Source organism: Lynx canadensis, chromosome C2 (assembly GCF_007474595.2).
Source record: "Lynx canadensis isolate LIC74 chromosome C2, mLynCan4.pri.v2, whole genome shotgun sequence".
Taxonomy (NCBI): Eukaryota; Metazoa; Chordata; class Mammalia; order Carnivora; family Felidae; genus Lynx; species Lynx canadensis.
The window spans coordinates 12,050,332-12,063,827 of record NC_044311.2 but is presented as its reverse complement, the minus strand read 5'-3'; the positions used below and the strand labels follow the sequence as shown (position 1 = coordinate 12,063,827).

The window sequence follows — 13,496 nt, the reverse complement described above, 5'->3', positions numbered from 1 at the left end:
ACACACACACACAAACTGCTATTTCTGATGCAGAGACAAGGCTTAGAAATAAGGAAAGGCATAGGGATAGGAATAGACATGGATTTAAACACATATTCCTGAACCTACTGCAGGCCTCTGGGGCCCGAGCAAAAAAATACATCTTTTTAATAAGGTGATGTCTATCTCACATGTCAGCATCAGACTTTTACCCCACTATGAAAACCACCTACAGTATATCGGAGATACATCTCTGACCACGTGAGTTACACATTTATATTCTAGATGGGGATTTAGTATAGGTACTTAAATTACCCAGCTGGCTTTTGGTGCGTAATCCCACCTATAAGCTCATTTAAAATTAAGGAAGCTCAACATTACCTTTTCCAAGGCCAGAACCGAGGAGAGGAGAAGTGATCATTAGTATCATGTTAAAAGTTAGTGGGCTGCAGCCACTGATAGAATGTCCATGAAGTCATCTCAAATGTTAGGGAAAAGAGAACTATCAGACCATAAGCAAAGGGCACAGATACATGAGATATGGAGTATGACCGAGAAAAGACAAAAACGACTTTGAGTAAATCCACACAGACACCTCTCCCCCTGGGCTTGGCTACTGTCAATAAAAAGGGGAACATTTTGAAATAATTGGCCTTAAAAATTAGTGATTTGATTATAAGTCTGGAAAAGTTTATAACCCTTGTCCCAGTATTTCAAATTTGGGGGTAAAGTATAAGGAATGACAAAAATGTACTTGCCAGAATATTTATTGTGACTTTATATGTAATAGCGAAAGAAAGGAGGAGAGAAAGAAGCAAACAAACAAACAAGAACACGACACCCAGCAATGAGGACTGACTTTGAAACTTACGGTCCACGCATCATAGGGAATTATACGGTACAATTGTATGGAATATGAGCATGTCGCTAAACTAAACTACACATATTCAACTAATACTTGAGGGCAACAAAAATGTTTTCCTTGGGCCTAAATCTCAAAAAAACTAAAACAACACAATTTACTTTTCGAATCTCAAAGGCTGCTGTAAAAAAGTTAAAATCATACACGTAATTTTGTCTAAATCTACATGTACGTGTATATGTGTATTTAATACAAAATAACCAGAAACAAGATTAATATCCAGAAATTGGGAAACGGTCAAATAAGACGTATTATAGCAATGCAATAGAACATGATGCAGCCGTTAAAAAGAATAGATTATATCTACTTTAATTAAACCACAGGGATGTTTATGATGTATTAGCAAGAGATAAAAGTAAGGTACTGAGAAATACGGATACCACAATTTTGCTTTTTAAGAAATTGTAAAAAGAACGCAAAAGTAATTCCTATCCACATGCATGCGTGCGTGCACACACGCGCGCACACACACACACACATATACATGTGTTTTTAACAGAGTAAAGAAAGAAAGGGTACACCATATATTGTTAGTATTTACCCGAGGAAGGAACAAACAGGACGCAATGGGGAAGAGAGAGATTAGTAGCTGTCTTTTTATATTTCTTTGCAAAGTTTCTTGGATGTGGTTACTTGTAAAATTCTTAAAAGGGAACTTAATGAACAAAAATGTAAAGTACAAAACGTATAGACAGACGCATGCAATCTCTATCTACATAAGGAAAGCTTCTGAACCATACTTTTTGTAGCTCCTCAGACACAAATGTTTGTAAGCAATATGTGAATTCTGAAGCAATGCCACACTTCACCCTGAGGAAGCCCACACTAATTCCGGACACCTCAAAGCTAGGGAAAAACTTTGTATCTCTAGAAATCCTGGGACTCTACAAGATTCTAGTTGTGCAGATCATCAATTTTGTGACTTTTGGCAAATCCCTTAGCCTCCCCAAGCCTGCCTCAGTGTCCTCCTGTATATAATGGAGGTGTGGAACTAGAGGGATAAAATCCTTCCCTAACACATGATGACTATAAGAAACTTACACAAAAGTCTCCATTAAAGCTATGTCTGTCAAACAGGCTACAGCGGCTCTCAAGAGAAAGGCATCCTAAAACAGACCGGGATCATTTCAGTTACAACTCTGCTTTTTGCTAACCATGGGGACCCAGACTTTGTGTCAGGGTTAGAGTCCCCAATGCAGCTGCTCTCAGAGCCTGGAAAGCCCAGGGTAACATTCGAACTGAGTGGAGAGTGCAGGTGATTCGGGTGAAGAGTTGCTATTATAAACATCAACAAAGGCTCACGCTGGAGTCCCCCAACTATGCTCCATGCCAAACCGTGTAAATATGTCTCCCACATAAAAGAGTTCAATTGCCAAATAAACGTGAGCAATGCTGGGCATGCCAGTTAGATTACTTTTGTCTACAATTAGAAGGGGACTTGACTTAATTCATAAAGACATTTATCGGGCTGGTTGGATGGTTCAATACTGGCATCAAAAACCAGGCGTTTTGTATCGTTTCTATCATTTCAGCCCGCCACGCTCAGAGTGCTGATTGTCTCATGTCCACAAGATGTGTGCCACACTCCACACGTCACATCCTTGTACAACAGTGTCCAGGAGGGAAGAAAGGGGGCTGGAGCAAAAGCATTTTCTCTTCATTTCTCTCTATTTAGCTAACACTATTTCCCCCAGGAGCCTTCAAAGAATTCTTCCTATATCTTCTTGACTGAGGCGGAGTCCTATATTTACCCCGAAACTAACTACAGGAAGTGGAGATTGGGTTAGACCGATGTTCCCAGCAAGACTATTGCTACCTAAATAAAATCAAGGTTCTGTTAGCAAGAAAGAAAAAGGGAGACTGGCTGTTGGGTGAACAATAAACAGTGTCTGCATGTTAAAAATGTTAAAAGTCAAGCTAAAAAATATTTCTATATTACAGGTCCCCTCAGAGTCTTTAATGCACTAATGAACACTGAATCTCCAAGAGAGGAGTTAGCATTTCCCAAACATATTTGACCATGAAAACGTTTTTTGGAAGAACATTCATTAAAATCTTCTGGAAGTCTATTATTCCACCGAGTACAGTTTCAGAAATGCTAGTTTAGAAGTGCCTCATCTATAGGGTACTCTATCCTCTTCTTAAATAAATACTTAAATTAAATGGGTTTTTGGGAGGGAATCCAAATAAGGTTTGAGTCACTTCTGCCTACATTCATAGGGATGATTTGTTCCTCACAATTTCTCTTTTCAATACATGGAAACAGACTAAAGATAAAATACATTTCAAAAAAAAAAAAAACAAAACCTAGTCTTATCTGATGCAAACCAGAAAAAAGCTGTACATTGAGTTTGGGGACATGATGCAGGAACCATAAACCCCTTCCACCAAAAGGAATCTGGGTAAATGGATTCAAAAAACAACAATAGCTTATAAAAACTCATCACTGTGCTTCCTACTAATCTTAACAAAAAAAAAAAAAAAAAAAGAGAGAGAAGGGAGGGGAAACACACACACACACACACACACACACACCAGCAAGAATTTTCACCAATCCTACTGGGTAAAAAAAAAAAACAAAAAAAAAACCTCATTATATTAATATTCTGGCTTGATTTTGAAGCATCCATTAATGATGTTCTTGTTCCCAAACACTTCCCTTACAAATATGCTTACAAACATGCTTCCGACATTTGAAGGTCCTCAATTCTCTGATTTGCTCAATAAGTCTGTCTGATATTTTTGCATTGAACTTGTCCTTTCGCAGGACATTCTTTCCAGAAACAGCCTTTCCAGTCTCTTTCTCAGCTACTCAGTCTCCCTGGAACACTCTGGACCAACTTTCTCTCCCAGTCTCACCTCCTCATTTGAAATTTTTTTTTCCGATGTACCGAGTCTCCCAGAACTCCCGAGAGGTTCCCCATCTGCTCTCTATATGCTCTGCATATATTAGAACATATTGCATGGCTTGTGTGATTCATCACAGACACCTACATACATGCTACGTTCTACTGCAATTGTGATTTTTAAAAAAATTACCAATATAAAGAAAAAGATGAAAACACTGGCCCTTCTATAGCCTTGTAGACTGTCACCCTCTCATCACCTAGAGAAATACACCAGCACAGAGGTGCCATTGTGTAACTGCTCACCTTTTCCATACTGAAAACAATAAATCCCTCAGTATTCATGCAAGCCAGTGAAATGAATGCCATCTGAGAGATTACAGAGATTGTGTGTCAAGGGAATAGATAAATGATACACTGGAGATCTAACAAAGGAGCCGAATGGGAATTCTTGGGCTGTTTGTTGTTGTTGAAAAGATTTACGCACATGACTTTTCTAGATTCGCTTTAAAAATTACCTCTTACTGAATATCCATTTAAACTGAGGGCCTTAACAAAGGCCTGGAAGGTGCCCTCAGCAACGGGTAGCCCTGGGTATTGTGAAACATTTTCAGCTCATCTAGGCAAATATCAGGGATGCACAGTCACCTGCCTTGTGCCTGAGGTGGTGATTTTAAACCTCAGCCCTCTGGGTCTCAGTGAGGCCTAATAATCACACATTACTATAGGTTCCCAATGTCACTGCTTTTCAAACAATCCAAGGAGAAAGCAGGTTTTTAGTCATTAATATTTCTTGAGATAAGAGTTCTCTTGTCAACTGGAATGACAAGGGTCAAATGGAAATTAGGAAAGGCCTTAGAAATCTTCCAGGCGCTAATTTTTCCCTTTTTCCCACATTCTGACAACTCATTAAGTAAGAATCATCGTCCTCTGGAAAATGTTTGCTCTTGTTTTCCCAAGGGAAGCGAAAGCAAGCTATCTCATCAGGGTAATGGCAATCCATTGTCCCATCAAACTCCGGTCCTTAAATTTTGAGGTCAATATACAAATTTCAAAACTAAGCTCCATTTAGATTCAGGAACGTGGAAATATTGCTTCTATGGAGTTGAAGTAGCCTTTCTTGCAACATGTCAGGGGGAAAGAGTTGCCTAGCCTTGCCAGTATGTGAGAGACCTGACCAAGGATCTAGGGAAATGGGTATCTTGGCTACAACGGGCTACTGATAATAGGTATGCACACCAAATAGTAACACAATCCTCATCTGCAGCTTTACTTTGCTAATTCTTATCTGCTGAAGGAAATTGTACTTCTTGGAAACAAAACAATGTTGTTCTGAAATTATAGAAATTATGCCAGGCTATGGCCTTCTGGACACGGGTAAGAATGGTTTTTATTAGGTAAACTCTAAAGCAAGTGGCCTAGGGTCAGTGAGCTTGACCATAAATGATGTTTTAACTCTCAAGAGTCGGTGCTTTGAACTGCTTATACTGGCTTACTTAATCGATGGTGTTCTAGGGCTAGGATGGACTGGCTGTTAAGAGCCAATTGTTAAATATTCACGAATTGTTGACAGCTCGCAATTTGACACCATGGGAATATTTACACCACGGGAACTGCCGGCATTTTAGACTTGGGCTTGTGTTTGCTCCTGCTGAGAGCCGGGTTCCCGGTATACCGCTGTATGTGGGCTCAAACAGAACGGACCCCAGAACGGAGATAAAGTCCCTTCTTTCCTCAAGAGCAGAACCACAAACCAATTAGCCAATCTGAAAACAAATAAAATCATAGAAATAAAGACTTACATTGCCAACTTAATATAATTCTTCATCCTAAAGAAACTCTCCATAATTTCCTATTCACTACAAGTGACACGTCTAAAAGAACTCAGTGAAAAATTTATTAAAAATAGAAGGACTCAGTGTTTGCTCAGCATTGGGGGTAGAACAGGATGACTTTTGCCCACCCCGGGAATAGAGGGTTGGATTTATGAAGAATGTGGAATGTTAAGGCAAAAAAAGAAAAAAAAAACTATGATGAATAGCAGCATGATAGAGGAGGGATTATTTCTCAAATATTTAGATACAGGTCACAGCGTCTGCAGTGATGCTCACTGAAATGTTAATTCAATTCAATTCAACTTGACAAACATTTACAAACAATAAGTGTTTGTTGAATTGAATTGAAGTGTTAACATTTATCCTCCTGTGATATTTCTCTGCAAAAATTAGAAAGTATCCTTAGACTATAAATTAAATTCCACCCTGAGCTGAATGTTAACTTTATAACAAATATGATCATCAAATATTTATATCTAGCCTTCTTTCAAGACACCTGTCAATGAATTCCTTAGCAGCTCAGATGGAATAATGCAGAGATTCTACCACAATTTAGTTGAGAAAATACAAAAACAAAAAAGGAAATAGAGCTTTCTGAACTTTTAAGTGAACAGAAACTATGAATATTTATGGTAGACGTTTTCATTTTTTTTTTCACCATTGGGTAGTTATCTCACTAATTCTGATAGAGGTACATTAACCCTACTTTTTTTTTAATGTTTATTTGTTTTGAGAGAGAGAGAGCATGAGCAGAGGAGGACACAGAGAGAGGGAAAGAGAGAATCCCAAGCAGGCTCCACACTGCCAGTGCAGAGCCTGATGTAGGGCTCAAACGCATGGCCATGAGATCATGACCTGAGCTGAAATCAAGAGTCAGACACTTAATCGACTGAGCCACCCAGGTGCCCCTAACCCTACTTCTAATAAAGGCATATTCTTCACCTAGTTTCAGCACATATTTTATAGAAGGAATTGACGTCTCTCCAGTGCCAAGGGAGGGCATGACCAGTGAGAGTATCACATTTCCCTGGCGACAGCAATGGATTAGGGATGGACATTTGCCTCATTCAGATATAGAGAAAACTTCCTTTGGGATTGTTGAGAGGAGCACACTCTCCTTTTGACCTTGAACTTGAACCAGGGAGGACACAGATCTTACGCTCCTGGCAGCCACCTTCCAACATAGGAATAAAGCAACATAAAAGAGAGCAAATCTGAAAGATGGAGAATGATTAAGGTGATATTGTTTAAGCTCCTAGATAAAGTCATTCCAGAAGTCATCATTACACTAGCTCATAAGGTACATGAGATAATAAATGACCTTTCTTTGTTTATAATATCTTGAATTGTGGTTTCTGTTGCTTACCACCACCAGAGTCCTAAATGATACAATATTTATAGATTTTCAAACTACTTCTTAAACCGTAATCACTAGATTTGCTGACTTCTAACAATCTTCTGAAAGTGCCAAAGCCATCACTTTATCTGTCCTTATAACCAAGCCATTATGAAAGAGTATAAAGGAAATCTCATTTGAAATGGAGCCAGGAAGCCCTGCAGATGGGGCTCTCATGCCCTACAAACTAGACATCAATTGAAGACTTCAACAGGAAGAGGCTACCTTGCGTTTTCCAACAGGAAGAAGCCTATTTTACTACTACAGCAAATAGGAGGAAGATTTTCTCCTTGTCTAGCAACAGCCCCAGCCAATGAGAAGCCATACTACTCAGCCAATGAGAAACCATCACTTCCTGTCTCCTCCAATGGACCCACGTCCAAAGCAACCCCTCTCAACTTCCCCCTTTCCTCTATATACGCAAACTTCTCCCCTTTGTTCTCCAAACTTGCCTATGTTTTGCCATGGTTTGCATGTCCTGAATTGCAATTCCTCTGTCATTCCCAAATAGACTATTTTTCTGGTAAAAAACTGGCTGTTTTATTTTCAAGGTCAACACCATGTAACTTTGCAGTTCTTCCTGCTAAAAGGCAGATTGTATTCCCTGACTCTCAACATCGAGTCTGGCCATGTGATTTACTTTGGCCATTGGAATGCCAGTAGAGAGGATATAAATGGAACTTTGAAGTCAGCTTGCATAATGGGGCCTTCTTGGCCTTCGGTCATCTCCATCAGATGACACTCTGAACACACTCTGGCTCACCTGTTAATCCAAGGAGGCTGCAAAGCATGTAGGGAGTAGACTGAGACCCTCCACCAACCCCCACGGCCACCATAGTATGAGATAAAGCCACTCCAGCCAACCTGCAGATGTATGAGAATAAATAATTGCTGTTTGGGGGCATCTGAATCAGTCGGTTAAGCCTCCGAGTCTTGATTTTGGCTCAGGCCATGACTTCATGGTTTGTGTTCAAGCCCCGCATGGGGCTCTGTGCTGATAGGGCGGAGCCTGCATGGGATTCTGTCTCCCTCTCTCTCTGTCCCTCCCCCTGTTGTTCTTTATCTCTCTCTCAAAATAAATAAAAATAAACTTGAAAAAATAATGGCTGTTTTAAGACACTGATTTTTCAGACAGTTATTGCACAGAGCACCCATACAATCCCAGTATAGAAAGAGGAAACTGTTTGATGCCTGGAGGCCTCAGTCAATTAAGCATCCGACTTTGGCTCAGGTCATGATCTCACCCTTCAGGGGTTCAAGCCTCGCATAGGGGTCTGTGCTGACAGCTCGGAGCCTGGAGCCTGTTTCGGATTCTGTGTCTCCCTCTCTTTCTGCCCCTCCCTGTCTCATGCTCTGTCTCTGTGTTTCTCAAAAATAAATAAATGCTAAAAATTAAAAAAAAAAAAAAAAGAAAGAGGAAACTGTTTTAAATCTCTAAGTAAGACTTCTGGATTTTGCATGTGAAATGTGAGCAAGAAATATGAAGGAGAGATCATCCAAACCAGAGATCACAAACTCCAGTGCCTGTAGTGGTCAAGCAGGTATAAATAACCAAAACTCATATAGCCTGTAGCTTATGCCAGGCACATTCTAAGGGTTTAACATATGTCAATTCATTTAATCATCACAACAACTATTTGAACTACAAACGACTGTTATCTCCATTTTAGTGGGGTGAACCGAGGCACAGAGAGGTTAAGAAACCTGCCCAGGTCACCTAGCTTGTAAATGGTAGACCTAGGTTTTGAGTCCAGGTTGTCTGCAAAAACACAGAAGGAAGTAGGGGGAATGTGGGTCTCTAGACAGGCATCAACATGTTCAGTGGTTTGTCACCATGTGGGACTGAGAGCATTCAGATCTTTCGAGAGAAGCCAAAAATCCAGATTTTTGACAAATCTCCCTATTTTTAAATATTTTAAGTCTTTAAATGTTTGAGTTTTTTTTTTTAACACCAAGAAGATTAAGTCTATGCAGTTGGGGCTCAACCAATCACATTTAAAACTAAATTTGGCTGTGGCCTGCCCATTTGCACCCACTGATCCAAGCTTAGCAGAAGAGTCTTGAGTGGCAAATGTCCACCACCTGTCTCTCGAGAGCTTGTCTAATGCCTTTGGAAGTGTCTTCAAAAGCTTTGTCTCTGACGTTACGACGAGACAGGTAACCACAGCACTTCAAGATTACCTTTACCTTCTTGCCTCTACTCCAGCCCCACGTTCTCACAGACCTGCTGTTCAGGTCTTTCAAGTCACCATGATTTGGGCTTGGTCCTCCCTCTGCTCGCACCATTCTCCTTCCCTTTTTTCACCGGGTCTTAGTTAAATGTCACTTCCTCCAGGAAGCCTCTGCCAAAGCCCCTCAAGAACACTAGGGAAGCCACCTGAATGCTCTTGGAGCACCACATACCTCTCCTTACCGAAAAGTAGGTTCACCTTTATTTGATCAGGTTTGTCACTTAAATGTATCTGTTACTAGGCTGGGACCCCAGAGGGCAGGGGTAGGACGGTTTTGTTCACAATTCCTAACACACAGTAGGTACTGAAAAAATGGCCATTATATGAAAGAAGAAATGCACAGAAGAAAGACCATGTGTAGATCTCACAAATGTCATTTCCATAGAGTCTTTTTTACAGACGTGCGTGAGCGCGCGCGCGCACACACACACACACACACACACACACACAGGCAAGTACCTAGATAAAGCAAGTGCACGATTAACTCTTTCCTCAAGGCCTAATGTTCCCAGGGCCTTCCAAGTCATCCAGAACTTGAATGCATCTGGTCTCCTGCTGCATTGGATAGACTTGTCTCCTGTGTCATAGCTGACATCATAGAATTTATCCTGCTGGAAGAGGTAAGATGCCTTGGCAGAGTAGCATTTCTTGAGAAGGTCCTTTTGAAAAAAAAAAGGAAGAAAGAAAAAGAAAGAAAGAAAGAAAGAAAGAAAGAAGAAAGAAAAGACTGTAAGACTGTCAATTTTTAGAATACACTTTATTTCAAAAACACACACCCACAAACAAAACCTGTGTGATATTCTACTACCTTGTGCCAAAGGCATTTGTTCTCCCTCTGTGACCGCCCTGCGTGGGAAGCAGTCTATGTGTGTATTAACTTTGAGACACAGGTTACCTATTTTGGTTGGGAAAAAAAAAAACCCTCAAAGTTGAGAATTGCTCAGTCCATCTTCACAATCTCACTGATGATTACGGGAAGCTTGGCAATGACCAAGTAATCATCGTACAATATCAAAGTGGGTCAAGTTCTCAAGATGAAAAATATCAGTTGGTAACTCACTCAAAGCTCCATACTGGGAAAAAATACCTAACATATTGTATATACTTTGTATAATATCATAGGCAAAACAAATAGGCATTTATAGCCTCTTCCTTTAAAGTCATATTCATATTGACAAGGCCAAAAGCGACAACAACCCAGGGATAAAAAACCTGATGAAGGAGCTATGGGAGAGTTCAACGGCAGCCAGCAAGTTATAACTATCACCAATATCAGCTGCAATTGCAAAGGGTTTTGGGGGGTTGGTCCTGCATGGGTTTTATTTTGCAACCAAATTCGATCTGCATTTACTGACTGGTTACTTCTCTTTAAGCAGTGGGTGACAATTTACCCTATTTACTACCATTCTAAATTCTTCGCCCTGACCTCAAATTTTTAGAGTTTAATCCTGGTTATCCTCCAAGTCATCTGGTGTCCACAGAATCCCAGATTTCCTAACCCATCCCTTCACCATGCCCTATGCATCTCTGAGCATCTTAATTCCTACAGAATACTTAGTAAAACCCTCTGCTTCCCCGACATAGCCAAACTACTCAATGTCCTTTGACCACTAGATCATGCCTCATCTGTGTCTTTGCTCCCATCACTTGCTTGACCCTATCTCTATTTTAACATAGTATTTGACACATTCAAAAATACATTCAGTGTATCTACAAGTTCTGAAGTTTACTAACACCGAACATAGTCTTTCCTCTTTATCTAGGTCTGCCCTACCTTTGGGTCCCATCTCAAGTTATGCTTTCCCTTCAGCTTCTTTTCTGCCCATCCCATTGGACTCACTTCTTCCTTTTATGTTTGGCTCTGGTTGCTGGCTTTGCTCCTGCGGTGCCCCTACCCAATGTGCAGTCTGCATGTATTCTCTCCTTGTGTGGCCAAGCACGTTCTAGAGGGAAGGAACCATTTCCTATTCATGCCCACATCCACAGAGTTTAACACTGTATTGGGCATAGAAGACCCTCCCTAAGCAATTAGGGTGATGATGCCCCTCCCCATATTCCATATTCCCCTCACATTCCCCTGACACGTAGTATAAACAGAATAAACCCAGATACATGAACTTCTCATTTGGCAGGCACATCTTCTAAATCTTAATAATACAAAAGGATCAATGCTGTACAGGAAGCTACAGAGAAACACCCCACTGGTCCTAGAAATGATCTCTTCTGAACAGAGAGTGTATTCGTTTGACTAATCAACTTGGTGCATTCCAAACAAAACCATGCATTTGCATGTTACAATGGTAACGTTGTATTGTGTCGCCACTGATCTGGATATAGGTGTTCCATTACCAGAAACCATGATTTTACGTTATGTAAAAAATTCTAGACCAGCTATAATCAAGAACTCCAAAATTCCCACTCAACCAAAATTGTTGTTATTATCCAAAATAAACAACATAAAATAATAACTAAAAGAATACTAGGAAGTCTTCAGTCTCTCTCTGGTGGATACTGTTGGGAGACACAGAAGAACAGATTGCTCTGATCTGAACATTAAGGTATAAAGGGCCCCTTGCTTTTTATTCTTTACTTTAATTCTCTCAGCAATCCTCAGCTTTGATCACAGCCCTTACCACTGTATCTCCCTACCCTCAAAGGTCAGAAAATTTGATTGTTGTTTCCATAGCAACTGCAGCCTGACCATATATTCTAACATTAAAAGGCCACTGCATACATTTTAAGGACAAAGCACGCACACACACTCTTGTACTTGCATCATGACTATAAATTTGCTTTCATCAACCATGAAAGACTCCAAGAAATCCCCCAAGCAGATCAACTTTGGACATGTCTTGGGCAAGTTTCAGTGCCTAACACCGGTGACTGGAAGGGAGAGGAAGCCCATCCATTATCAGGAGACAAATTGCATCATCATAGGCAAATGGAGAAGAGAAGAGCCAAAAACATCACACACCAGAATGAGTGATTGTCCTACAGTCATGACACCATTAATTTCATTGCACTGAAAAATCCTCCTGCCCTGGGAAGGTTTCATAAAGCACAACTGGAGGCTTGGGATTTCCTTTATCGAAAATAAATGAAAACTTTCACCACGAAGTTCCTGCTTTGCATTTTAGTTTATATCCTTGTGTTACAATGGATGCGATGCGTTTAGTTTTAAGATACACATCTACTAAGGCAAGATGTTTCAGACCTCCAGAGAAAAGAACGTTTTGGAACAAGTAGAGTAAAAGTTAGTGTTTTTGAAAACACTTAATTAGTCATTATTGTGCTATCAAAGAGAAGCACCCTGTTTATCTTGCTCATCTTTATAATCTTAACACTAGCAGGACAATAAATACTAGTTCTATGATTTCCAGAGACACAGAGGCAATGAGAATACCAATTGCTTTATATTGTGATATCATCTCAAACAGTTCTCAGGAATTAGTGGATATTGTACTAGCACTCACACAGTGGTAGGTACAAGAAATGCAAGCAAAGTAGCTTAAGCAGAAAGGAGAATTTTTTATAGGCTCATATATTTAAAACTCCAGGCACATATAATCTTCAGGCACAGGTGGATCCAGGATCAAATCTGGAATCTGTCTTTCTCTTCTTATTCTCTTTTGTACTGGTCTCATTCCCTGGCAGAAAGCTGGGAGGAAGCCTGGGAATGGGGGCTTCCAGTAGGACCTGTGAGTGCCCAGGGAGGCTCTGTTGGGAGAGAATGGAGAAGAGACAGCCTCTGCTGGTGATACCCCTAAAGCAGAGAGGGACTGCTGCCCTCCCCCTCAATCTCAATCTCTTGTCTTAACGTCCCGTTGCCCAAACTTAACAGGAAGCCAATTGGCGAGGGAGCCTGGGAAATGTGATTTGTAGGAGGCACACCCCTTTCAGAGCAAAGCAGAAGGCTGAAGAATGAATTATGCAGTAAAGAGAAACAAGCAAATGACAAGCACGCTGCATGAGTACAGAAACCACATCTTGCCTTTTCACTGTACAGAACCTAGTACGTAATAGTACTGACCAGAGCCAGCATTAATGGAGTTCTTACTATGGGTCAGCCACTGGATATGCATGAACTCATTGATGTCTCAGAACAATCCAATGATGTAAGTTCTATTGTTTTTGTCAATGCCATGTACCTGTGACAAAACTCTAACGTGGTGAGGTTCATTTAATTACCTAAGATCATATAGCTACCAGGTAGTGAGGCTGGATTTCAAACCAAGGCTGCTGGGATTAAGGGCATGAACACTGCATCCATTACACTCTAGTCTTTCT

The 13,496-nt window shown here is 40.5% G+C and overlaps 1 protein-coding gene across 1 annotated transcript in view; it reads right to left on the bottom strand.

The window, feature by feature from the left end:
• Positions 1 to 13,496, bottom strand: part of GADL1 (glutamate decarboxylase like 1) — a 168,704-nt gene that overhangs the window by 66,090 nt on the left and 89,118 nt on the right. The window contains exon 12 of the mRNA XM_030330126.1: positions 9,669 to 9,868. Within this exon, the coding sequence (XP_030185986.1) occupies positions 9,669 to 9,868 (200 nt within the window). The remainder of the gene's footprint in view (positions 1 to 9,668; positions 9,869 to 13,496) is intronic.